At 47.2% G+C, this 27,619-nt stretch overlaps 1 protein-coding gene and 1 long non-coding RNA gene across 2 annotated transcripts; one reads left to right on the top strand and one right to left on the bottom strand.

Annotated features, from left to right (window-relative positions):
* Positions 1-26,005, bottom strand: midn (midnolin). Its single transcript, XM_012871637.3, has 8 exons — positions 25,705-26,005; positions 23,348-23,576; positions 21,780-21,867; positions 21,567-21,629; positions 11,885-12,448; positions 11,209-11,332; positions 10,783-11,097; positions 1-3,867 (listed from the first exon to the last, which is right to left on the bottom strand). The coding sequence occupies exons 1-8, from the start codon at positions 25,778-25,780 to the stop codon at positions 3,605-3,607; spliced, it is 1,722 nt and encodes a 573-aa protein (XP_012727091.2). The 5' UTR covers positions 25,781-26,005; the 3' UTR covers positions 1-3,604.
* Positions 16,120-27,432, top strand: LOC110369081. The gene is made up of 3 exons (XR_002428677.2): positions 16,120-16,469; positions 20,010-20,061; positions 26,817-27,432. It is a non-coding gene; the product is annotated as an uncharacterized LOC110369081 (long non-coding RNA).
* Positions 27,433-27,619: the final 187 nt, after the last annotated feature.

The following is a 27,619-nucleotide window of genomic DNA, read 5'->3' as shown; positions in this document are numbered from 1 at the left end:
GATGTTCTCATTTTGCTTTTTATTTATTTATTACCTAAAAAAGAAAAGGTTCTATCACAAGTCACACTGAAATGTATTGCTTAAGAAAAAAAATATATTCATATATTTTTTGTTGCTTTTTTTTCCTCTTTTTTTGGCATTTTTTTTTTTTTAATATTATTATTTTCCGGAAACATGTCTGAGTTTCTATCATATTCCACCGAAAGAAACAAAAAGAAAAGTTTGTTTTCAGACAGGAGCGTGAGCTGCGCCCCGTGTCCCAACAACCTTCTCCCCCACCAATTTTTTTTGTTTGCTTTTCTTAAAAATGCACAAAGAAATACATAATTCACAGTTACCATTTTGGTTTCATAAATTAATACAGTCACATATGTGCTACACCGGTCTAGAGCTAGAACATTGTAAATTGTATTCTTGAAACCTGTTATTTTCAATAGTTGGCTACAAGAAAGAACAGGCAACTTAAATGATCAGGATTTCCACCGACGTACTCTGTTATTTATCCTCTCTGTAATGCTTTTTGTCAACTTTTTTTTTGTTTGTTTCTTGTTTTTGAGTTTCACACAGAAGTGAGGCACACACAGAGTATATTTCATACATTTACGAAAGGAAATAAAAACCCCAAAAAAACCAAAAACAACTCAGAATAAATAAAATTTGGGAGGGGCTCGGGGTTCATTTGTCCTTTAATAATTGTCTTATCCACGGAAACAGGAAGTGCATGTAGTCTGGAGTCCTCACAGGACCTTTCTCATTTTGAGTCAGGACTGTTTCTTTCCGTCTAAGTACTGCTCGGAGGAACATGAGGTTCGAATAACAGACCGACAAACATGGCAACACAGTAAAGAAATGGGACAAAGACCTTGCTTGAGGAACGACAATCGACTAGCGAATAGCATTGGGTTCCGCTCGAACAAGACTCACCCCTATAATCTATGACCGTCATGGCTGCGAATACTACAGTCACATAAAGAAAACAAAAAACAGATGAAAACGAGCTTCAATCGACGCTGACACTGCGAGGGCAATTTTTAAGGCACAGAAGCCTTGACATAATAGAGACTCCACCAGCTAAAAGCACTAAACAACAGATGCCCAGTGTCCTCAGTGACAACAAAACGGTGCCTTGATGACAAGTCCAACAACGATATGCACAGAAGGTTAAAAAAAAAAAAAAAACAAGAAAGAAAAAAAAGAACATTCCCATCCCCATTGTCCCCAAGTGTCTCAATATTTTTAGTGAAAGGTAAGGCCACTTAAAAACCAAAAAAACAAAACAAAAAAAACTATGAGGTTTACCCAAAAAAAGGTAATCTCTCACTGCAATCTCTGGGAGTGCAATTGTGGTGTAGGGCGGTCAGTCAGACAGGCTGATTAAAGATGCTTCTCTGGGGTGGATTGTGACGGACAGTTCTTTTAAATCCACCGGTCTGCTGGTTCCCCGCGGACGTACGTCCACACGAGCCTATGTCGGCATTCAGGCTGGGAGGAGGAGGAGGCTTGGCTAAACAGTTTTTGTCGGCTGTCTGGGTAACAACAACAACAACAACGGCAACAAAAAAACAGTGCTCGGGGCGTCGATAGAGAGAGAGAGAGAGTCATTTCCTCATCGTCATCATCGTCATCGTCGTCATTGTCGTACAACAGGAATGTTCGGTGCCGAGTCACAACACGAGTTCAACGTTTATCTTCATCTGTTTTGGTTTTGCATCGTCGCTCTTTAGCGGGACACTGTTGTTGTTGTTTTGTTTTTTTCTTTAAAAAAAAAAACTAACAATGAAATGTTAGGTTACACAGTCCTAACCAACAAAAGCAGCATTATTTGTTTTCTTTTCTTTTTTTTTCACAAATTCATGCATGTTGTTAACCTTCATGACCAGAGCACCACTTTGTATTTTCTCTTCCGTTAATATACAAAAAAAAAAAAAGGATCGTTGTAATATCACACCTCTGCATGCAAAGAAAAGTCACTTTTTTACCCCCCCAATAGCTTACATGTTGTTATCTCATTTGTTTCGTTTTTAAGCTCCCATGTATAGCAGCAAAACGTTGAAAGGCCTAACCTGATATGTCAATGGGTGTACTGGTCCAGGCACTAGATAACGATGCCAGAAAAATGAGGCCGAGGCTCCTCCCTCTTCCGATAAAACTCGCGATAAAAACAAAAAAAAGGGCTTCGGCCTTTAAATGAGTAGCTCCAACCTGCGCTTTCGCTGCGGCTGATCTACTGCGACGTTTGGAGATTGAGGGGTTGCTCGGGTGAAGACGACAAATTAATGGAATATTCTAAAAACAAAACAAAAAAAACGAAAGCCAAACATAAACACACACCCTCATAAACATTTGCAGATCGTCACATTTATGTACACAAACTCCCTCGACAGGTCAATTCAGGTCTGCAGGACATCCGCCCCCCGGGGGGGGGGCTTGGACGACTGCGAGCTTTCTGTATCGTTTGTTGTGGCGAGACGAAATAATTCCGCGGGTAAACAAAGGGGGGGTTTGAATGGATGCACATATTTGCTGACAGTCAACAATTTGACTAAAAAGCCACAGAGGGCTGCTGTTTTTAGAAAACAGCAGATAGGAAGAGAAACAAAAATAGAGCTTTCTATTATATATTTTTTAAAGATTTTAAAATCCTCTAAAGCACTTTGTAATATTAATTCATTTTGTTCATTTATTAATCGTTCCTATCGATACCCTTTTTGTCACTGAGGTCGACATCAATACTTCAATAGTCATTTTCTTTTTTTTTATTATTATTATTCTATTTCAGGCCCCACCTCCTCCTCCTTGCACATATTGACCAGCTGTTATAAATCAACATCGTGTGCAAATCAACAACTACTTTGAACTGTTATATGAAAACCTGAATGCTTTGTGAACAATGCTACATATTGTTTTTGTTTATAAAATATAATATGCTTAAAAGTGGAAAAAAACGAAGAAAGAAAACGGTTTAACCACTCCGTAACAGAGGAAAAAACAAACAAAAACAAAAAACAAACAAAAAAAAAAAAAAACTGGACTCCGATTGATTGGTTTTGAGAACGATAAGAATTCACCATCGGAATATTTCCACAGTCTCTGGTGCTCCTGTTCTGTTCGTAAATCCAGTGTGGATCTCTTCATTTCTGCCCAGAGTGCACTTAAAAAAAATGTAGAAAAAAAAATAATATCTGAAAATACCACCACTCACTGAATTCTGCTATGCCCGAGTGGAGATGTGATCTGTGACGTCACGCCTCGAAAATGAAAGTCTTGTACGCTGTAATGTCCAGGGTGTTTTTTTTTTTTTTTTGTTGTTGTTGCCTGTAAAGTCCAAGCATCACACCGAAGTTCCTTTGCTATCGTTGCTGCTTTTCACAATGTCAGCTGTGAAGGACAGAATGGGATTAACGTCTGCAGGGAGCCTCTTTTTTCTTTTTTTTTTCTTCCTTCTTCCATGTGGCAGATAACAGTCACAAGGACAACTCTTTTGTTTCCCCTTCACCTCCTGCCATTTACACTCCCATCGCCATTTATTTCCCTGTTAATCCCCAAAAAAAAGCTTCACAAAAAAATCTATGACTCTCCACGAAGAAGCGGGGGAGGATAAGGTTCAGGCCATCACGAACTCGGACTTCAAGTCGGCCTTGACGTCGGGCTTCCACACCGAGTCGTCAAAGTCCAGATCCAGGGAGCCCTCGCTGGACATGCTGCTGTTGCTGTTGCTACGCCCGGCCTTGCGGTTGGGCAGCCACTGATAGGGAGCTCGCTGATCCCGCCTGGCCTTCCTGCGCAGGCGCTTCTGCTGCATCAGCAGCTGCAGACGTTCCACCTTGCAGCGGGTTGCACGGTTCTCGGTCTGACGCATGCGGTCCCCTGCGCAGGAATAAAAAGGAGGAAGCGTTAGTGTTTCTGTTCGAGCGTTGCATTGTTTTGGTAAAGTAAACAATAGGATTACGGGGCACAAAAGGTCACGTGTAGCGACGAGGAAAGAATTTGGCCGGAGATTTAGATCAGCCGATGATGGCTTGACTGACAGGTCAACGGCTCAGAAATCGCATTTTTCTTCCATATTCAATAAATCTATCATGACTGCGAACTCCCACCATTGTTGGTTTATGAACATATTACAAAGCACATCATAAAAGTTGCACTGATCAGACGTTTTCAGGACGATACTGATTTTTGGTTTCCAGAGATCCACTTATCAGGCCATTCCTGCAAGATGAAAAATTCCGGTTTTCTTTGAGATCTGAGCTGCCGGTTCCAATCTTATGAGTTATTTCCCCCCCTTATATAGTCAATAACACCTGAGAGAAAGTGTGATAATATTTCTAGGAAAAGCTTCAATCATCTCCTGGGGACTCCAAACAAACCCTCCACCCAGCTCATCTGACTGTTAAACCTTTTGGTTAACCTCCCCCCACTGAGCTCCATCAGCCGCCCGACTCTTGAGTGGGGAGACCTTTCCTACACCAGGATCTCCTTGAGAGCCATCAACAGGGTCAATAATGGTAAAAACACATAAAAGAGCCAGCACATGCTCTTGGCTGCCTGTGATTTTTTTGCAAACACAATTAAGTATGACATGCTTCAGTGGCTGTGTGCGCTCCTAAGTGCATTTCTAGCTGTTGATGTGCCTATAGGAGACTCCAGTCTCCAGGGAGAGGCCGTACATTGCACTGCGAACGCTCTCCCAACACTGGCCTGGTCGAGCCTAATTCCATTTATACGTATATTCGGGGAGCGTAGAGGGAAAGGGAAGGCAACCGCAATCTATTAGCTAGCTCCATTAGTATCTGTCTTGGAATTAAATAATTAAATATTGGGCTAGGATGTCAATAAACCGAAGCACAGCGGCCATCTCTGCCTCGGCTTTTCACAAGAACATGCGCAGAGACACACTGGAATGTGCATTACACGAGAGCACGCACACAACGTGTACAGTCTCGCACGGCTATGGACAAGAGCTCTCTCAAAGTTCCCCGCACGCACACACACACACACACACACACACACACACACACACACACACACACACACATGCACGGATACGGCACCAACAGGCGCAGTAGCTTTTAACGTGGATCGATGACAAATTAAAAAGACCTATTGATTAAACCTTAGCTCTAGTGCAGCCATCCATCTTGAGCCCTGGACAACACTATTGGCTTTCAATAGAAAATGCAAGCAAATGGAAATTGTAAGCGATGAGAGAGAGAGAGAGAGAGAGAGAGAGAGAGAGAGAGAGAGAGAGAGAGAGAGAGAGAGAGAGGCTAAAATTGGGTGTTTTTCTTTCATTTCTTTATTATAGCGTTTGCTTCCAAATCTCAGCTCATTGAATGCCCCCCACCCCTCTCTTTCCCCCTGACGTTGCACCCTTTTTACCCCCAGCTCACCCCTCCCTCTCCAGGATCCTGCTGCATGTCTCCCCAGAGACAGCAACCGAGGGCTGTCCGGAGAACAGAAAAGAGGGGGCGCAGCGAGGAGGCGACGGCGGTGTGGGTTAAGGAATTCCTCCCCCTGAGGCTGGGGGGTGGAGGGGGATGGAATAAAAAAATGGGGGGGGGGGAAAGGTGGAGGGTAAAGGATCAGCCATAGGTGCCGGTTGCCAGAATCGATTATTTCACCCCCCCCCTCCCCACAAAGGAATGAATTCCAACTCGGTGTGGGCTTCGTTTACCTCTTCTCTCTGATTTGCTTCTCAGTGCAAAGCCTTTCCCCCTTCTGGGATTCACCACGCTATGGCAGTGTTTACTTAAAGAGCCGTGAAGCTTTAGGAACGCAGGAAAAGGAGGTAGCGAGTGGAAAAAGGTTAAGCGCAAAGAGGCGTCCAATTAATCGTACAGACGGACGGAGGAGGTTTCTCCGCTTCCTGCCGCTGTGTTCAGCCCTGACACGGACGTATATATGTGCATCCAGATGCTGCATGCGCTTTGTGTGCGAGGGCAACATGTCACCCCTAGGGAACAAGGCCAGAGCGCCAGAGGTGAGGTGGGGGGTGCCTGCATTACATCTATTGTTCCTCTGCCTCTGCACCATGTGACATCCACATACGTTGCTGGAAGGCTTTGTTCTCCCCACTGGTCCTCCCTTTTCCTCCTCATTCTGTGCTTAGACCAGCCTAAAGAGAAACCCCCACCCCCCCCACTGGCTGCTTGGAAATTTGGCCGTACATAATGAAACAGCGGAAAGTCGACGTATGCCCGGGGACAAATACGCGTTTCTCTGCCTCCGTTTACTTCAACGGGGCAGTCCGGTCATCGTTCTCTTTGTTTCTAAAGGCGCGCATATGCTCTTAACTCAGCAACGCCAGAGGAAACACTCACACACATATATACACAGAAGGGCAGTTTGGTGGTGCAGCAGGAGGTCCCGGCCTTTGGCTTTGGCAAGAGTTCTGGGAATGTGCTTGGAGCGCCACCAAACTTGTGTGAGCGTTGTTTGTGTGTGTGTGCGCGAGTGTGAGCGCCGCCATTCATGAGCGTCACTACCGGAGCCCTGGGCGGCTGGGCCGGACACAGCTGGCCGCAGGGATCTCCAGACTATGTTTATGACAGTGGGGCTATTATTAGGGCATGCACAAAACAGAACAGACGATCCACGTAGCACGGGCGCGCACTCAGCTTGGCTCAGTCTGACTGGATGGGCTGGGGGTTTGACGTAAGCACAATAGGACCCGCAGAGAGCCAGCGTGGGGAATAAATGCAAGGCAGAGGGTTTAGGGAACCCAAACACAACCTTGTGTGACACAGGAAAGGCGAGCAAAGAAGCAACAATGGTTCTTTTTTTAGAAATGCACAGCCGGTATCAAACAGAATCCATCTCAAGGGCACACAGAGGAAGGAAATGCCAGCCTCCTTCCCTCTTTTATCTTAACACCAGCCAGGCCAAAACCTAACAGCCTATTCATCTCCCCCCGCCCCCAACAGCAATCCTACCAAATCATTTTAATGCACCTCTCATATACGTCGGGCATTGCAGGAAATGAAGCCCCCCAAAAACCAAGAGAAAAACAGTCAAAGAACGAAGAGGTGATATATAAATAATCGATGCGTCAGTCACTTTCCCTTGCCTCTGAGCCCAGCCCAGCAACACAGCTAGGACTGAGAAAGGGAGCACTCAGGCAGAGGGGGGGGAAGGGGGGCAGGGGGATGGGGGGGTTGTCAGATGGGCGGGCGGTTGGGAAGAGTGGGTGGATGGAGGTGTAAGCATGCAGAGGATGGAGAGAGAGGGGAGAATAAAGGAAGGAGGAGAGCTGCTTTGTGCAGGACACAGAGGGAGATTAAAGGAGCTTCTCCTTCTATTGATCGCATAAAGATTGGCCTTCATTTGCAGCTGTCTTATTGCTGTTGTTTGTTTGTTTGTCTTGATAAGTCTTGTGATCTTGTACAGAGAACATTGTGTTTGCTCAGCATCCAGAAAACCAGAGAGGAGAGGGAGGGAGGGAAGGATGGATGGGTGGACTAAAGAGGGGGGGGGGGGGTGAGGCCAGGAAAGGAGAGGAAGGGAGAATCCTACTGCACCAACATCCGCTTTAGTATCTATCTCGCTTTAGTATCTATCTATCTATCTATCTATCTATCTATCTATCTATCTATCTATCTATCTATCTATCTATCTATCTATCTATCTATCTATCTATCTATCTATCTATCTATCTATCTATCTATGTAAATAAATCAAAGTGAAAAACATAAATGAATCTACCTACAGAGATACATGCTGCAGCAACCCGTCAAAGCAAAGCTTATATGAGCATCCTGACAGCCAGTGAAAGGGCAATGATGGCCCTGCAGGGACACGAGCTCTTCAATGACTTTTAGACTTCATTTGCATCCCCCTCCCCTTCTTCTCCTCTCCTTGCCGACTACGAAAGGGCACCTGATGTGCTTTGCTGGCTTTCCTGGATACCTCTGTGGCCGCGCGGAGTCGCTGGGGGCGTTCGGTGAGTGAGTTTTACTGGCACGTGTGCGTCCCAGCGAATATTGGCTGGCGATGAGCGAAGAGTTAAGTCTGCTGGCAGAATGAGGACCATGCGGTTCAAGGTTTAAGTACAGGACTCAATAAGGTTGGGGGGGGGGGGGTGGAGAGGATCTTCCTCTCGACCTCATTTACAGTCGCCCTCCCTTTTTCCTTTTCTTGCCCTGTCTAAGCCTCCACGAAGCTAACATGACCTGACAAATCAAAGGGAGACAAGGGCAAGTTAAAGGATGTGGAAGACACACACGAGGGGGGAGGCGGGGGGGTGGTCAGTAGGAGAAGCTTTTGGAGCCAACCTCGCTGCTGTTTCGCCCGGTCTTTGTGTGCTCGGTTTGAACTAAGGCAGCTGTGGGGCTAAAAGGCAGCCATATAATCCCATAGGCCTCCCCTCCTCTGACCCACAATGGTCCAGCATGGTGCTCTGTGTACACCCCCCACACAATAGGGTAGCCCGGGCCGGGGCAGAGGCACATTGGAGGCTCCGGGGTGGATAGCTGAGTCGGTCCACCCTACATAGCAAAGGAATTTAGCTAACAATCAGTCTGCTAGACCATGCTAATGCCCTCCTGTTCAAACTCAACGTGACTCTCATGTTGACAAATCCTCACAACTCAGCAGTTTTCCACAGCCAGAGCAAAAAAAAAAAAAAGCCTAGCTAGCTGTATAAGCCATGCGACTAAGTACATGTGCATGTGTTCGTTTTTTTTTTTTCTCTCCCCTGCGCAGAAAGGGTAAAGACTCAAGAGACAGCGGTGCTGGGTGACATTTGAGAGCCCGCCTCAACCAGAGTTCGGCTATGTGCGCATATTCAGGCACACGAGAGGCGCACTTTTTCTTTAACTGGAGCTGAATGAACGGAGGTTCCTGTGAAGCGGAGTTAAGCTGCAGTGTTAAGTACAGCGAGTCCTCCATCGGTCGCGGAGTGATAAGACTGCCCTGCAGAGCTCAGTCATTAGCTTGCCTGGACACTATGCAGGGTAGAAAACAAAGAGGCATGTGGCCTCTGTCATTGTCTCGCTTAGGTTTGTAATGAGTCTAAAAAAAGGACTAAAATTAGAGGAAGAACATAAGGCAGGCTCTTCCTTCCCCCTTTGCCTCTGGTTAAAATCGGACATTTGGTCTGGTTTTGGCCAGGATATAACCACCCATAGGATGAATGGAGGCTCGGTGTTGTGGCTACCCCCCTTCTCAATGGCCTCCTCCCCCCCCCCCCTTCACTGCAGCCCAATCCACAAAGCACATTCTTTTCAGGCCTGCGTTTTGGAATAAATCTATTTTTAAAGACCAAACGAACACAGACAATGTATTGATGCACAATGCAGACATGGAGAGAAGCGAGGGCCAATAGGGGACGGACAGAGACGTGGATTCTACAGACGGGGCTGTTTTTGGATGGTTAATGGGGGAGAGGGGGGCGGTGGCGTGGGTGGTTAAGTGGAGCCGAAGAGAGATGGCAAGAATGAGGGAGGGTGGGGGAGAATATAGACAAGGGGGGGAGGGGGGCGGTAGTGAAGCAATGGTCTTTCCTTAGATAGGAAAACAAGCCTCTGTTATGACTGCTCAGTAAAGACTTGTGTGGACAGTATTGGACATTCCCACTGATGCTGTGTTCAGTCATCACATCTTTAGACTGTTTTCAACCAGGCAACACACAACACGGGACGAACTCAGAATACAACAATGAATGTATGCGTTTCTTTTTTGGTCCAAAGAAAAATATTTAACACTAAGCGCATTCTTTAAGGACCCACCCAAAGACGACTATTCTGCACGGTGACCCGCGTACGCTAAGCGTACGGGTGTTTTAGGGGCGAGCGGCTCGGTTTCCTCAGCAGAAGATAACGGGCCAGCAGAAGACAATGCCGTTTTTCTCCACGCCATCGGTCTAGCCTCACAAACATTGACTGAATGTTATCGGTCCTGGACATCTGGCAGACACTCAACATCCTGAGTGGCTGCTCAGAAAGGAGGCTTTAAAAACGCGCAAGCCCTGCACCAGGACGGTATCATGTGAACACCTGCCCCGGCCCAGCCCTATAAAACCGGAACCTGTCGAAGTTCGTCTGGCCCACACATGCCCCCAGCTGCAGTTCTTCTTTAGGACACAGGTTAAGTAACCCAAAGCCTAATCTAATCTAAACATAGCCCAACCCTGGCCTGAAGAGGTAAACCCATCTCCTTGACGCACAAATACAAAGCCAGCTCCACAGTGGAGCCTGACTGAACAGGCCTGGAGAAGCTCGTATTGCCTTACTAAGGAGACCCCTGTCTCTTTTATTCACTTCCTCTTTTCATCTGCCCTAAAACCCAAGAGACGTACATGCTTGACAGTTTTTTGTTCTTTAGTCTGAATCTCCTGTTCAAGCATTGTCAGTGTTTTAAAGATGAAAATAAGCACTTGAAGACAGTGATGTAAAATCATCCCAACAGAGACGAGCTACCCATGATGCGTTATGAGAATAGAAACAGAAAGACAGAGATGACAATGGACTTTTCATTGGATTGCAAAAAAAAAAAAAGAGAACAGAGCTTTGCAAACACGAGTGGCTGTATTGTCATTTAACACAAATGTGCCAGCATGGGCACACACACACACACACACACACACACACACACACACACACACACAGATACTCCTCCAAAGCAGCAATGCGGTGCCAAATGCGAGAACATCTGCTTCATGAGGCCATTAGAGCGTCAAGGGACTAACAGAGACTCAACCTAAGTATTGGAAGGGGATAGGGCGGCTTCTGTTTGTGTTTTTGACATGCTTCAGATGTAAAAGGTGTGCGATGAAAGCTCACTCACCAGGGGGTTTGCACATGCGGATCTGGCTCTGGCACTGCACCAATGGATGAAGAGTTGGAGGAGGGCTGCCAGCAGGCACAGAGGTAGCTTTGGCAGAGAGGCCTGTCATCCCGGCAACTGGGGGCGAAGGAGGCGGCGAGGGGGATGGGGAGGTGGGTGAGCCACACTGGGTCTGGTAACGCAGTTGAGTGAGGGAGGGGGGCATGCCCTGGTAGTGCCGAGTGGCGCTCAGGAGGTCGTTGAGGATCTGCAGGATGGTACCAATGTCACGTCTTGGACGCCCATTGCTGTCTTGGCAGTTAGGGTGCAAAGTGCCTGAGAGAGGACCCAAGATAGAGACGTGTGTTAAATATCAAATTATAAACTGTGTGAGCTAATTTTGTGCGGTAAGCGCGCTTTTCGGTGTTGAGCTCAGCTTCTGTTTACCTGAAAAGGTCCCTGAGAAGACTCCGGGAGCGTGGTTAACAAAGCTCTCAATGATGGCGCCAGGTTTTCGTGAGCGTGCCGAAGGACTGGAGCCACTGCTAGGGCTGTTGGTGGTGCAGTTAGCCTGGAGCAAAAAAAAACAACAAAACCACAAAAGAGACAATAAATTAGCGCAAATGTTTGTGCCGTTTACACTTTTTTACACAAGCAACTGTTAACTTGTGTGAGCTGTGAGCACACACACATATACACAACTCTATAAGAAGGAAATACAAAAAAAAAAACAGATCATGGCCTTTTTTTCAGACTCCACTTTTGCTTAATTAAGAACAACCATTTTTCCAATATAGCCTTTCGACATTTGCACGTTTCACAGCAATGATTTCAGAGAGTATAAACAACACGTTTGGCTGTTACGGTTTTCGTTAAGTTAAATAAATGAACGTTAAAGTTTACATTGCTGAATCACTTGGTCTATGTTTAGCCACAGATCCCTCACCATTAACCCGCTTGTCACATTGGAGAATTATGCGTTTGTGTGCATGACGAACATCTCATTATTGATTCATGAGACAACCAAATGCCTATGATAGTCCTCTGTTCAGTTCAGTGTTGTTCTAAGATACGACTCCTCAGTACAAAAAAAAGGACTAAACAGGGGGGTGGGGGGTCTTACCTCAGGGCACAGAACCGGGGCTACAGGGCTGACCTGGCCAATGTCGTGGCTGGATTGACTGGAGGAGGGCTGGTGGTAGTGGTTGTGGTGGTGATGATGGTGGTGGTGATGATGATGGGATGGAGAGCGGAAAAGTCCTCCGGGGATGTGGCGAGGGGAGTGGGGTGGCGGGGTAGGGGGGCTACAGTGACCGGAGGAGGGCGAATGGTGGTACATAGGAGGGAGCGGCTGGTGGTGCGAGGTAGGCAACATGAAGGAAGGTGAGCCTGAAGACGGGGAGGAGGAAGGGACAGGTTGGGGCTGGGACAAGTGGGGGCTGGGGGGATTGTGTGGTTGCTGGGGGTGGTGGTGGGGGGAGAGCGGGTGAGTGTGGGGAACTCGGGGCTGCTGCCCTGTGGGTTGTCCCGGGGCGGCCTCTGTGTTTCCCCGGGCGATGAGGTGCCGATGCTGGAGCTGGGGACCCCCAGATTGCTGCGCTGCCAACTGGAGCTGAACAAACATCATGTGGTCTCCTACACGCAGTGCCAGGGTGAGTGGGGAGCGGCCGGACAGGAAGTCACTGACCTGCACACACAAAACAGAAAACACTTTGATTAATGCTCCTACTTCATTAGAATTTTTTTTTTTGCCATGGATAGTGTTTGTGTTAGAGACAACAGCGTTTTGAGCTCCTCTTCTCATAGAGACACAGGCATACCACATTTAGACCACCATCCAATCATTCACAGTCCTGTAACAGTGGACTATTTACTTCTGGATAAGGAGACCTATTGGAAAACACAAAAAAAAACACACAGACTCCACTCTTTGCTCTCCCCCAACTGCCTCTGGGTCCACTCTTAGTCAGCAGTGTCATTCCGCTCACAGACAAAGGCCACCCTTCTGTCTGGCTCGTCGCCTGAAAAATCTGTCCCACGTTCAGGAAATACACCCCGCCCGCCTCTCAAGCACAGAATAGTCCATTGTCTGCAGATCTGCAACGGATCTGGAAGCGCTGCCCATTTTTGGAGTTCTGGCAACGTTTAACAACGGCCAAGTGTCAAGGTCTTCATTGACCCGGCCATGGCCCGGAGAGATGCACGCGAATCCCACACAGGCTAGCTGAGTTGTCGGGACTTGGCTTGAAAGCTTTGCGCTAAATACCGAACATTGTGTGTGGAAAGTGGCTTTTAAAAGTCTGTGTCTTTTCAACTGAGAGTCATCCAGGGGTCAGAAAGGTTCTTGGCTCTTAAAGGTTCAGCACTGATGCCATCTTAAGCTTTTCCCAAACTGAGGCAAACAGAAATCACCCGCACTGGCCAAACACAAGGGGACACCGCTATCCAAAAATATTTCAACAGCTCCTGCTGCCTGTGTGCCTTTAGTCCCAAGAGGGAAAAGGAGGTAGAAACAACAGTCTATGTAAAGAAAAAAAGCATAGATGTTGGCAGGGGACGGGGAGGATGAAAGGCCATTCTGTCTTAATTCTCCTTCGTACTATGTAAATGTCTCAACGGTTAGCCCCAAAAATCACCCGGCTGTCCCCAGTAAGAACTCTCCATTTTCTTGTGCTTATTTATTTCCCTATCGACCGCAGCTCCTGTATTGCCAGGGTGACCTTTCAGACACTGGTATTGACACAGTGAGGGGAAAAAAAGCAGATGGAAAAAGAAAGGACGGGCAGGTAAAAGGTCTGGGATGATCTGAGGGCTGAAGTTCACTATGTAAATGTTAAAACACCAAAGCGGGGGAAAAAATTAGCATACAGGAGGTCCCAGAATAAACAGAAATCTGCCTCTCTTTTTTTTTTCTGAACGTAAATTCAGACGCTGATGGATTGTTGATACAGTCCACACCCGCCATGATTACTGCGGCGTGGTGAGGCAATAAACCCAGCAGGCGTAAGGCGCGGTGTGAAGTGAGGAGGAGGGCCAGGGCAGGGGATTGCATGAGGAGGCTCCGTTTACAAAAGGTTGCCTGATAGAAAGAAGGCGTGTATATGTATGAGAGCTAAGGCGGGGAGGCGGAACCCAAAGGTCGGTGGGGGGATGGAGAAACAAAAGAGAAAAGGCACAACTGAGTCAGTGACTGACAGCTGTCAGGAGGATGAGTCGACCCTCAGCCAACACCGAGTCAAAGACCCCAAGGGAGACCACAAAACATGTGCATAGAAATCCAGTATTTGTATTGTTCTTATACTACAGCCGACACTTTTCGCTGAGCAATACAAAAAAATTAAAACTGTAACAAAAACAAAAAAAAAAACACAAAAAGTCTTTAAAAGGAGGTGATGTGTCTAATTAACTTTGGTTACACCCACATCTGGTGTGTGAATCTGGCAAAACAGTGTATCTTGCATTAGGGCATTAGGGCAGTGTTTTTTATATGGTATTATTATTTATACTTTTACTTATTCATTCATCCACACTGTCACTATTGTATTAAGTAAATAAAGATTGATTGTTTAATCAATCAATCAATCAATCAACCAAGCAATCAAGTTGATTGCTTGGTTGATTGCTTGGTTGATTGAACGTTTCTGTAATGGGATTGTGAATTATTTCTGGGAATAAATATCTAAACTCTCCCCAGAATCAATCCAGACCTGGAAAATACTTGAAATCAATTCCAGACTTTTCCAGACTGTTTAGGAACACCTTGAGGCACAACGTCTTAGAGTATTTTGCTTTACCACTTTGTTTTGTTTTTTTCTTTGTGTGTGCAAGCAGAGGCAAAAAAAAGAAAGTGACAAAAAAGACATGACAGTGAGTGACAGCAGGAGAAACAAAGAGGAGGCTTGATTACCCTTATAATAAGTAGTGTGGATTATTCAAAGCCACCAAGATGAAAATCATGTACTCCCACTGAGCTCACAACACCACATGGCAGGCTTCAAATTAGTCTCCAAGAGAGGCAAGCTTTCTTCCTCACACCTCGTTAGTTTTTTCCTTCTTCTCCTTCTTTTCCCTCCTCCGTTCGATTTTTGACACTCACAAGTCTCCGCCATTGAGTCATGAAGTCAATTTAGAAGTTGCTTGCAAAGCCCGTGTTAGATCTCACATACATGGGGGCTAAAAATGTGTGTAACGCCGCATGTGACTCATTTGGGGTCTCTGTAGATACACATGCCACCCACCACAACCTTGGCTTCAGGCACGCAACTAAAAGGCCACAAACCCACATAAACATCCACGTCTCATTAGAAGGGAAAATGACAGGGAACGTCTCGGCGACTATCTGCTTGGCAGCTCTCATATCTGTGCGGTCATCTTTCACGTCCCCCTTAGAGGATAAACACAAAGAGCCGCATTGAAGCCCTCACGTGTGAAACTCCTCTCCTCAAAAGCACGCTGCTCTCCCTACAACACTCAGACCCCCAGAAAGGAAAATGGATGGAGGAGAAGGGCAAATGGTCTGTGGAGCTCTGAGCTGTGGAGTGGAACACCTGAAATAGTTCTTATCTCTTAAGGGAAGGCAGGAGGCGGAGGATGTTACAGTGCAGCCTGCCTGCCAGAGGCTAGATTGGCAAGCGATCGTGTAACAACAAGCCTTTTCCAGACGGACAGAGACTAAGAGAAAAACAAGAGGAGGAAATGTGTTGGAGAGGATGTCTATATGTCTGTGTGTGAGAGAAAGAGAGAGAGAGAGAAGGGAAGAGAGAGAGAAATGGTAGATGGGAGGGAGTGGGGCTCTCTGGCGCTGGAGAGTTGGCTAGTAAATGATTCCCAGTGGTCTCGGCTAGCAGCTCAGCTCCAGTCCAAACATGCCTGTCTGCTCTCCAGAGCCCAGCCAAGACAGCTAATGTAGCTGGCCACCGTTGACGTCAGGCCCGACACTAGATAGAGCTTTTCAGGGGCGCTACGCAACGAACCGAGGAGCTAACCCCCGAACCAGTCCCTTCTATCGCCCGGTTTGCCGTCCCTGTCGGCCAGGAGGTGGCATTTTGCGGAGCAGGAGGCTTCGGTTGCCATGCGGTGAAGGTGAAGAATATGATAAGTGGCAGCTTGAAGGGATGAGTGGCGGAGACAAGATGGAGGAGAGGGAGAGGAGGGGGAAAAAGGTGGCATGAGGGACAGAGGGAACCAGGATGGTGAAAGGGGGGGATGGAGGATGCGGGCAATGGGGGTAGGGTGTCAGAGTGGCGGTGGGTGATGAAATATTCAGCGAGAGTGTGCCTCTGGCACCCCCCCACCCCCACCACCCACACCCACCCCTTTTTGCCCCCCCCCCCCCCCTTCCGACATCTCTGCCTGACAGTTTTATTTATTGGGGTCCCTGTGGTTCAAGGAACTTATTTGCAGTCGTTTTTTCCTTTGCACACTAAGCGAAGTAAGGGAGCGAGATAAGGACTGAGGGAGGAAGAGAGAGACTGAGAGTCTAAAAGAGGCAGGCAGGGAGGGAGGGAGGTGGTGGGGGATGGAGCATGCTGGCAGCTCTGAGCTGACATTCATGAACAACTGAGCAGCTTTGTGTCAGAGGAAAGAGGATTGGAAGACAGGACAGGAAGGGGCTGCAGGGAGGGAAGCCACGAGACAAGGAAGTCGGCTTCTCCAGCCATATTTCGGTTCCAATGCAGCTGCTCACCTGTCGGACGGCTGGGTGAAAGGTAAGCTTCAAAAAGCTGCTTATTAACCTGCCCATTGACCTAGATGTTTTGATCGCACCAGGACGCTACTGATAGCCTCGGAACAGACACACGCAAGCTGAAGATGCACTAACAGGCTCTACAAAGAGAAAAAAAAACATCACAGAGTTGCACCAGGCCCTAAATCCTAAGGGTAGCCAGGAGGGGGGTGTTCCTAAAAGGGGCCATTAGAAAGATAGTCCTCTGTAATACTGTCTAATAAGAAACAGGCAGAGATTTTGAAAAGAGAGCCAAGAGTGGCAAAGTTCAAGGCAACCAGGTAATGTAGATAGTGCTCCCAACCTTAAAACAATTTACAAATGCCTCTGGACTTCAAACCCACTTGTTCTATTTTAACCAAACCGAATCCCAATGATGGCAAAAGCATATTACTGCTCTTCAGATGTGCATACAGGTGAACACGTGTGCTGCAAATGACGGCAGAGGAAAGGATATCAGAGAAAAAGGCAAACGGAAAGAAGGGGAGAGGAGAAGGGACGGAGGAAGCACAACCGTCAAAACAGCAGTGCAGAAACAGCTGCGACGCGTCTGTGAAGAACGCCTCTCCAAAAAACGGCCCATTTCTTAACCGCCTATTTGCAACCTGGATCCCCTTGACCTCTGCCGGCCCTTTAGACAACGGGCGGCGGCTATCAGACCTGATATTCCTGGCCTCCATCCTCCCACACAGTAGCCCCACTAGTCACGATGCCTGCTACTCCAATCACAAAAGCACCGTGTCACAGAGGAATGGAAAAACAATGACGGTCACGACTCGAACACCAGACAAGCAAGACTCCCCTGGCCGCTCAACGAGGGAACACGCGGGGATGAAGACATTAAAAATGGATGTTGGCACACGCGCGCGCCCACATAAGCCCGATACGACCAGATGCATGTGCACAATAGGACAATGAAAGCCGCAGCTAAAAACCCACCTCCCTCTTGACTGCCCCACAACACACCTTGGTTCCCTGAGCCCATTCCAGCGTCTCCCTCCGACTGTGTGTTTAAGCAACACAAAGGGGATTACACAGGTGCAAAAATACAGTGCGCTTCGGCTTATTAATGCAATTTTCAAGGCCGGGATTTACATGAGCGGGGACTGAATGGGCCTTCAGAGCAGCATTGTCTTTTTTTTTTTCCGTACACAATTTGATTTAGACATTCAGCGACAAATTAATTTCGGTCGCTTTCATTGACAGAACAAAGAAGGCGAATTATCATTGTACGGAGCAAAGAGTCCCTCGCTTAAGCTGCATGCTCGAGAAAAAAGAAGAAAAAAAAAAGCTTTTCTTCTTTCACTTCAATGAGGACGCAGGGATCCCGTCGCACTGGCCATTCCACTCCCTTGGTCATTTTTCAGTTGTTTGCACTGAGAAATCATCGATACAATTACTCTCCACTGATTTCCAGTGGTGCCAATAGGGCTGATCAACTAGCATGCGGACGAGGTGGCGCACAGGTAGCCAGGCTGGAGAGAGAGAGAGAACCAACATCGACCATGTGCATCGAGTTGTTTTCACGAGACGCAGACAGTTACTTGTACACAAATCTCCCTGCGGGTCGTGCCGTGACTTGCTCAAAAGCACATGCGGTCATCTTATCAAATAGCCCCAAGTTACCAGGGCTTAGCATACGCAAACGCAGCTGCTCACGTCACCGAATGACTCGTCCGGACCTCTCCTCTTTCGTCTCCCCTCCACCTGTCATTGCCGCTCTCTCGAGGGCACAGGAAATTAGGTGAGGGTGACTCAGAGTCATTTTGGTTTGCATCTGTCTTGCCTGCGGAGACGACGGCAAATGCGGAGCTCCGTCCAAACGTGGGGGGGTTACGCGGGGCGGGAACGAGCAAAGAAAAGTAGAGGCGATGTGCAACAGTGTATTCCACTGGGAGGCGTGGAATGGCAGCACACACAGCGTCCTACCACAGCGATCTCTGTATGCGTTCAAGGCTAAATTTGTCGATTTGCAGCCAGCTGAGCATCGCCCCGGCTGGGCAGGCCATTGATTTTGAAATCCGGATGCACCGCTCTCACTTTACTCGACTCCATGCATGCATGCATGCAATAGCAGCAAGGATTGCGGGGCTACAGCTCGGCTTAAAAGGGTGACTCAAGCACCGATGGTTGGCGAGCTGGCCAGCTTGGTCCTGATGCTTTAAGACAGGAACAAAGAGATGACTAAATGGGGGGAAGTGCATTTGGAGGGGGATGGTGAGGGTGATGGCTGGCCGCCTGGTTGGCTTCTATTCTAGCATCATCGCCGTGCATCAATAAGCAAAAAAGTCCCCGTTTGCTTGAAAAGTAACACAATCTCTTTCTGTTCCTGTCAACGGCAATGATCCACGAAAGAGGAAATTATGCCACTGTCTGAAATCCCTTCCCATTACTTGGCTGTATGTCATTTAAGTGTACATTCGCTTTATTATACGGTTTCGGGTTTTATTTCAAAGATCGGAAATCCTCCTAAGTACATCCTTTCAATTCAGATCTGTGAGTGTCTGGGAGTGTAAATATAAGCTGTACACACGACGTCTCCTTAGCAGACAGAAGGAGAAGAAAGTAGTGCAGGCGAGCGCATTCTGACGGGCTGTCAGGAGTCAGTGGCTTAATGCAGCTTAGATATCATGAAAAACAGGCCCTGGTGGATGCCAGACAAGGAATTAAGGCAGCTAAAGAAAGGCAGCCATCATGGCCAAACAGAGGCAGCTACAGCCAAGCCTTACGAACCGCAGCACATTTAAATTATAGTGCCCTGAGAGAGCTGTTAAGCAGGACCAGGGGAGGGAAAAGGAGAAAATGGGGGACACTGGGGAGAAAAAAATGTAGTTTCGATAATTACCAGATCTAGACTTCCATAAAACATTTTCCCTATAACTTGACGCACACACTCTCACACACACACACACATTCCTAAGACAAATCGGCGTGTTCCAGCAAGCTGCTTTCCAAACTAGATAGCTCCTAGCCGGGGACATCTAATCCAGATAAAGGAGAACACACGAGGTGATCCACTCAGCCCCGTATACCACGGACACACACTTCCTGGAAATGAACACCCCATCCTGAAACGAGAGCTCACTTAACCAGAGAGACGTGGGGAAAGATAAGTGCTTATATAATGGGGTTCTGGGATTTATACCCACTTCATCTGCAATACCAAAAACCTCCCTGAACCACCCGCTGGCTATTTTTGGGCGTTTCGGCATACAAGATACCACGTCAGACACTTTTAAGAGCTAAGTGCATTGATTGATTTTTGATAGCCCCTCCGAGTTAGAGGGGTGAAAGGAAATGAGGGAGAGCTTTTGCGTTCCGATCTTCTAATCTTACCCCGGATCGGTAATCTCCCCACAATCTATATCATTCTGTTTGGCTGCATGAATTATAAATTGAATCAATTTCTCAGGATATAAACACACTAAAGCAGCTTTAAGCCTTTTTTTTTCTCTTTTTGTTAATGCACCCCCCCCCCCCTCTTCCCCATCTATGATTCACTCTCTGCTCTTTATTCTCACAGTCTCTCTATACGGGATGACAATCAACACATGAATGTGGAGGTAATGTATACGGTAAGCAATTCTCGAGAAGAAGTGCATCTGACTAATAACGAATCCAAGTGAAATAATGGTTATTTAGCCACAGACACACTCAGGAGGAAAGGCCGGGGTTGCGTTGTCATCGGGTACAAAAGAAAAAAAAAACGACCATGACTCTTGGCTGCCCAGCAATTGCGTACCACATGATGGGCGACGCTTGCTTCCAGCCTACTGACTACTGTGAAGAAAAAAAAACACACACACACACACACCTACACACATGCAGTCATCTGCTGTCAGCGCTACAAGGCGCATGCTGAGTTCACACACAGACGACGAGGCCAGGACTTCCACCCTAAAATTATCAGGAAGGCCACAGAGAACCACAGCTCGCATATCGCCGAGCAGCCCGCATCCTTTGATAAAAAAAAAAAAAACTCTGACTGAGCGCAGGACAGCATCGTTCGCTGGAAATCTCCCCCCTCCAGTGCGCACCGTTTCACCATCCTGTACGGCTCTGACATCAGTCCCATGCAGTGGCGCACATCTCGCCGTTGCCCAACACCGCCGAGAGGAAGTGGACGTGAGTCAGTCAGTCAGCTGCACACAGCTTCATACGTCACAGTGTTGTCTAAGTGCACCCGGTCTTGATGCCGCTCTCTTCGCTAAAGTTTCGCTTTGCGGCCGCCGCCGATATTTTTTTCTCTCTCTCTCTCTCTCTCTTTTTTGTTGCTTTACTCTCACTATTGATCATTTTAGTGAGTCATGTCACACTGACTCATATATATCTACTGCATTTAACAAGGCCCGAAGAGCCGTTTCACTGTAAGTGCAGGGTGTGGGCCCGTCTTAGGACGTGTGTGCACGCAGGGCTTCCAGGAACCCTGTATGCTAATACGGAGTGAGAAGGCTGCCATCTGATGATCCAGCACTCTGCTTATGAGTGCGTCTACAGTACACCCGATTGCCATGCAGCCTCAGCACACTTCCTGGAAACTAGCCAGTGTGCGTTACTGCAAACACAGAAAAGAGCGGAGAGAGGCCGCGGCTAAAAGGTGGAAATAGTAACATGAAAGTGAACACCGGGCCCCTCGTCAGCTCACAAATAAGTCTTTTCCTGTGTGGGTTACTCTCTCATAGCCTCCTGCAGCGACATGCATGCACACAAACACACACATGCACAAACACACATGCACGCAGACACACGCTAGCGCAGACGTTACTAGGATACAGGCGGGTGTTGCTGCTTATTATATCCCAACAACTCACGCAGGATGCCTAGCTTGGCTCGTTCAAGAGGCCAAGGTTAAACAATTGAAACATCCTTGTGCGGCCGCGCACAGCTGATATCGCATAAGCCGTTTCTGAACACGCTTGCAGGCAGCTGACTACAGTTAAAACGCTTTTTGTTTTAACCCAAGGGGCACAAAAGCAACCAGACCTTGAGCAAGAGCATCAGCAGCGACAGAACAATACATCCAAATACAGTGTCTGCATTTCACACGCCTTCGTTAATTCAAAGCAAACAACTTCCTTACCTGGATTTCTGTTAGACTCTCCAAGGCTTGCATCACCGATTGCTCTGGTCTCGACGCTTGAGACTGCGCGGAAACATAAAAAAAAGAAAGACATTTGACTTAAGGAATCACAAATTTAAACAAACGGATTGTTTCGTGGGTTCAATAAGCTGAATGGGTCATCTGTAATTGCAGTGCAGCACTAGAAGACAATGACAACAAGACAAGGCTTACCATTAGTCCTGCTTCAACTGTTGGTACAAGTGTTAACTTGCTCCCATCAGAGATGCCCAGATCCTGGAGTTTTCCTGAACTTAGTCGCCTGCAGGGTTACACAGAATGAGATAATTACACTGTGCTGACAGTATCTTCTCTCTCTCTCTCGCTACAGACATACAGACACCCCTCAGCAAGGAGGGTTTGGGAGGGGTGGGGTGGGGGGGGGCTGCGTTAGGCAGACTTCAAAACTAGTTTGGAAAAGAGCCGTGGGTGAAACGCTTCATGAAAGAGATGTATTGATCGGGGTGTCATTTTCCAATTTCAACTATAGTGCAGCCTGACAAGTGCTCGCAGTGGATATTTGGCACTGCTGCCACTTGCCTAAGTGGAGGTAAGTACCTTCTGCTGGCTGTGCGAACAAAGAGCGAAAAACTTCAAAACCCGGGACCCAAAAAACAAAAAACAGATAGCACTACCACACGGTGTCATTATCAGTGGCATGACCAATTGTTCCTGCTTTATACGAGCTTTTAAGATGACGCCCTAGATTTTTCCTTCCATCGTGCACTTCTGCGTTTGTCGCAGAAAATGAGCAGCCATGCCTGCTATACCAGAACTACAAAAAACACTCCTCTCCTTCCCTTAGGTTAGGCAAAGGATGCCTGGGACAGCCTGCAGCACACGCATGACCCAAATCTCACCCTGCGCAGCTGAACAAAGGCCAGCAGCTCCGACGTTGCAGCAGGTCTACACTTTGAGGCGTTGGAGGAGATTAAAACGGGGGGTATTTTGGGTTTTAAGGGATGATGTGATTTATAGGGTGACTACAATAGGTGGGCGGGGAAGCAGATTGAAAAACAATGCTGGCCGTTTGCATGCGAAGCAACCCCCTCCACTCTCTGGTTCTTGGATAATGCCACCTGCAGTGCCTTTGGCTTGTTGAAGTCGTAGGGCATTCGAGAGGTTTGGTCTTAAATAATAAAGGGGCTGACGGTTCCTTCTCCCTTGCAGCCCTGCTTCAATGCTGGTACAGCAGCAGCTCCTGAGTGCTCAAAAGAACAACTAGGCTACGTGCAGCAAAAACCCCTACATTGCCCATTCGCGTCCATAGTAAAACATGTTACCAAGGCGAACGCGTGACCGATCTGATTCATACAAAGCTACAGAAGCACGCTTCTGCATTTAAATCATTTCAGGTCTGCATCACCCAACAGACCCCCGTGTGGCTTTAGCATTGTCCTCCACTCCTGTGCATCCAGAAGTTAATGCTTTTAATGCAGACACCAAGACCACCGCAGGCAAGGCTAATCCCCTCCTATTTTATTTTTATTCTTTCAGTGCGGGTTGAGAGAAAGAAAGGAAAGGGAAAAAAAAAAAGATCACCTGGGCGCTAAAGGGTTAACGCAACAGATGTAACCATCTTAAACTGCAGAATGCTGTTATGACTAGTGATGTCAGCGCATGTAGAGAAAAAAGGGGGGTTCTTAAAGGAAAGTTTCGCCTGTAATAAATCTGTAATAAAACAACAACAACAAAAAAAAAAAAAACACTAAACATCTGACCAGCCTGTGAGGTTTACTCACGTTTCTTTGTGCAGCAGAGCGAGTCTCTCTTTGGGTACTTTGAGTCTTTGCGAGAGCCTTCTCTTCAGTCCCTCCACGGTCTCCTCCTGGGGCAGGGAGAGCTCGTAGCGTGTGCCGGTGGTGGAGTGGATGTAGAGATTCATGGAGGGTTCAGCCGGGACGGCCTCGCAGGACGAAGTCCCGCGACTGGTGCAGCTGCGGGCGCTAGGATGCTGGTCCATTCGATAACCTGTGCTCAGAGACGGCGGTGGGGAAGGGACGGGAAGGGGGGGAGGACAAGACGAGCAAGAGTGGGGAATGGAGAGAGGGTTTTTTTTTTAGGAGGAGGTAGCGGAATCCGTCGCTACCGTCGACTACCGTCCCTTGGAAGGCAGCATTCAGAGCTCTCTCCCTATTAACCCTTCGGTGCGTCCTCCGAGAGCCAGAATAAAACCAAGTCCGGTCGATTTCATGAGAACATCCCCGCAGGAAGTCAACTACGCTGCAGAGTCGCTCTTTTTTTTTTTGCTCTTTGTTTTTATCTCCTTGTTTAAAATCTCTCTGCAGGATTTTTTTTGTTGTAGTTTTTTGTTTGTCTTCCAAGTTGCAAGCAAGTCTTCCGAAATGCTACATTTGGGGCAACAGCCAGACAGAGACGGAATGATTTTGTCGGCAAAAAATAAAAATAAAAAATCAAATTAAAAAAATGTTATGGGCGATCGTACGTAGCAACCTTTAAAAAAAATGCGAGGGGTTGGCCAAAATTAAAAAAAGAAATGAATAAAACGAACTCCTTTTGGATGTTAGACGAGGTTGCTGCAACCTTCAGAGGAGCGGAGCTGCAAAGCCCTGTTCGGCTTAGAAGCGAGAGGCTCTCCGCAGCGCTCTCAAACCTACAGCAGCCCCAGTGGATGCACCGACAATGAACGGTGTCACAAAGTATCCCACTTCCCCCATCGACGAAAATCCGCCCACAGGCCCCCGGAGCAAGCTGGCCAATCACGGCGGAGCTCCTACAGGACCCGCTGCTGATGTCAGCCAATTAAAATGTGAGATCCACACCCACGTGGAGGGCAGACGAGTTTAGGCCATTCATAATAAATTACAGCATAGAACAAAGTATGTGCCCACACCGCAGAAGCGCAAAGCTGTTTTGTCCGTGCTCCTTTGAATCCAACCACGGCACAGGAATATTTAAAGAATATACTTTTAATTATTAACATCTTAACTCACCGGTTATTCATCTTTCTATTCTTTGTATTATTTTTTTTGGCATCTACCACCTCTCAAATCTGTGTCAGGAACCAGCTCCAAGAAGGCTGCATATGCGCGACACGCTCAAAATAGCACTTCTTAGAAAACCAACTGCTCGCCACAGTGCAGTCTGAAAGCTATTCTGATACACCATACTGTAAAGGTATCAATATTAAAGATAACCGACGTTCTGACATTTTCCCAGAAGCCCCTATCTGCTTTAAATATACTCCCTGTAAACCGTAAAGATCTGTTTTCTGTATCCTACATCTGTTATCAGATCTACTGTAATAACATTAGTAGAACTTCCCCGCCTGAGCCTAGAAGCATGCAGCCTTGCAGCATTAATAAACCGTCCGAGAACGGCATGCAAATGGCTGCATTGTAAACTGCCAGCTATTCCCTTAAGGAAGAAGGATACCAGGTAACCCATAATGATGCGGTATTTATCCCCACGTGTTCCAGCGAAAAGAACCCGGAACATGGGAACCGATTGGAATTATGTTCGCGCAAGAAGTGACATCATGCACTGTTGCAATCATTTCTTTCTTTCTTTCTTTCTTTCTTTCTTTGTTTTGGGACGGGTCTACAGGTGTTAGAATAAAATATATAGAAAATAAACCAAAGAAAACTTGGGAATAGATTTCATCTGACTTCAGAGTAGAAGGTAATAGGAAGATCTCCGGGCAAACTGCCGTAAAATAAGATCCTCAGTCGCCCCCTAGTGGTCCCAGAATAAGCCTCTACAAATAAAACCTGCAATGGAGCCATTCATTCTTTTGCAATATTATTTTTGGCCTTTGCTGTGTAATGATTCGGCTATACGGTTATTATATTACTCTGTTACAAGAGCAGCCATAAAATGTTCTGTAGCGTAGCAAACCTAGTTTACAATACATTACGGTACAAGGAGGCGACAACTATCCTCCAAAGCACATATTAGAACTGATAACAAAATATAAAGTTCAAAGGGAAGTTTGCCTTTGTCGTTAAAAGCCGGGCCGAAACAGTAGCGGAGAACGCTGAATATAGCTGACACCTTCCAAACCGAAAGAAGCCAGAGCTTCTCTGAAACTCCTCCACAACACGGAAAGTTTCTACAAATTTAATAAAGGCGTACTTACCAATTATAGTGGCGAAAACGTTGAAGCCTCGCGGGGAATCGTGCTGTGCTCCAGTCTGTTCCCCCAGCTTTGGCATGTAAAGCAAACCAAGCTCTTAAGTTAAATCCAAGCGGTCTGAATATTATCCGCCACCGGCTTGTTTCCCTCAGATGCTTTTTCGCTGGCTCGAGCGAGTGTGTCACGGCGCGCGCCGCTTCACGCGCTTTAATAGCGGCCCGGAGAGTCCTGACCAATAGCAGCGGATATGTCCCAATGCGTCCGGCTCTTCTCGGTACGCCGGTGTGTTTCTCGTGATAACAGCGTAGCCGGGAAGGTGAGACTCCTCTTTAAACTGGCTCCGGCTCGGATATGGGCGGAGACAAGAGTTCTTGTTGTGTCAACTTGTGATTTAAGGTGGAATTGCGTCCCCTCGCTACGACGAGCCTCGGTGTCGTGGCGCTGGGGCCGAATGGGTCCACGCGAAACGGGAGTTGACAGCGAGATCCAAAAGCTTTGACAGTCAGAGTTTCGGGGATGCGGCTCGTAACCGAATCAGATACCTGCAGAGAACTGCAACCCTTCAATCAGTCGCCCGTGCCACCTTAAAAGAACCTCAATGAACCGAAGGCTTCATGTCAGGGGTGTTGCCAACCTCTGACGACATATACGTGTCACCGGGCAACAGAGAGCAGGTAAACAGCCTCCCTTGGATACTGGCCCTGTTCGCCGGTAAACAAAAAAAAAAAAAAAAAAAAAAAAAAAAAACTCTGCTGGCAGGGCTCACCGCTCTGTTTAAGGAAATAACATACGAGCTGTCAACACTTCATGAGCATAAACAAAACAAACAAATCGCGCGCGGGAAATAATTACCGTAGCCCGTAATATATGGTCAATTACAAGCAATAAAATATAACGCCTATAGGATCAAATTAAAACGTGAATATTAAGTCTGTCTATCTGATTGGATTGGATTGGATTATACATCCCTGAATACGAGTCGAATCTGTGCGTCTTAAATTTGCATTTGTTAGAACAAACCGGTTTCAATAGAAACTGGAAATTTGTGTAAGATTATGACCTCTGACAGGCGAAAAAGAATTAAAAAAACGATTCACTCCTCTTGTCGTCTGCAGCTCCTGCGGCCTTCATCTGTCAAAGGATCACGGAGCGAGGAAAGAAGGCGGCCTGGTGTGATGAACGTTGCTTTCTTTTACATCGTGTCTGTAGTTTTATGAAAGATGCCCGTGGTGTGGGCAATCTTGGGTTCTGCCATACAGGTGGATGTTACACGGACACACGCCGCATTCCTTCAGCAGTGTCAAAGATAATATTTACACTTTCATTGAAACATCATCCCCTGATGGCTGGAGCCTCTGCCTTGCCGGATGATGCCATAAAGTCAAAACGGGTTAGTGAAGGTTTGAGGAGCACACAGCAACACGTTTGGGGTGTTTACTTGGCTTCCAAATTTGCCCGCATCTTAATCTTACTGAGCATCTGTGGGATGAGCAGGACGAACGAGTTTGATCCGCCGGTGCTCAACCTAGCAACCTACAGGGCTTAAATGATCTGCTGATAACATCTTGGTGCCAGATACCACAACACACCTTCGGGTCTCTAGTGGAGTTCACGCCTTTTTTGGGTCAGGGTGGGCTCAGCAGCAGCAGGGGCACGGACTACCATGCTGGTGGTGATCAAGTTCTCTCCAATCAGTGTATATACCCTGTGTTTTATGAGTAACAGACTCATTATGGCAGTAATTCTAATGCTGTGCTACCGGTTAGCTCATAAACGACCTAGGGTTGTATGACGGCCCCCGAAGCAGAGTTTCATCTTGGAGCCCACCTCCAGTTGGGCCCACCAGCCTCACAGCCCCAGTGAGCCCTCTGTAATAAAGACCCTGGTTAATTGCTTTGAATGAAAATTTCAAGATTTA

This window comes from Fundulus heteroclitus, chromosome 9, assembly GCF_011125445.2.
Source record: "Fundulus heteroclitus isolate FHET01 chromosome 9, MU-UCD_Fhet_4.1, whole genome shotgun sequence".
Lineage (NCBI taxonomy): Eukaryota > Metazoa > Chordata > Actinopteri > Cyprinodontiformes > Fundulidae > Fundulus > Fundulus heteroclitus.
Note: the sequence above shows the minus strand (reverse complement) of the source record. Positions and strands in the feature narration are given on the sequence as shown.

What these genes read in the sequence shown, in the direction of transcription:
- midn (XM_012871637.3), bottom strand. Translation starts at nt 25,780, where the DNA reads ATGCCAAAGCTGGGGGAACAGACTGGAGCACAGCACGATTCCCCGCGA. An exon ending in CCCCGGTTCTGTGCCCTGAG is followed by an intron (nt 11,333 to 11,884) that starts GTAAGACCCCCC and finishes TTTTTGCTCCAG; the next exon opens with GCTAACTGCACCACCAACAG. An exon ending in CTTCTCAGGGACCTTTTCAG is followed by an intron (nt 11,098 to 11,208) that starts GTAAACAGAAGC and finishes GTCCTCTCTCAG; the next exon opens with GCACTTTGCACCCTAACTGC.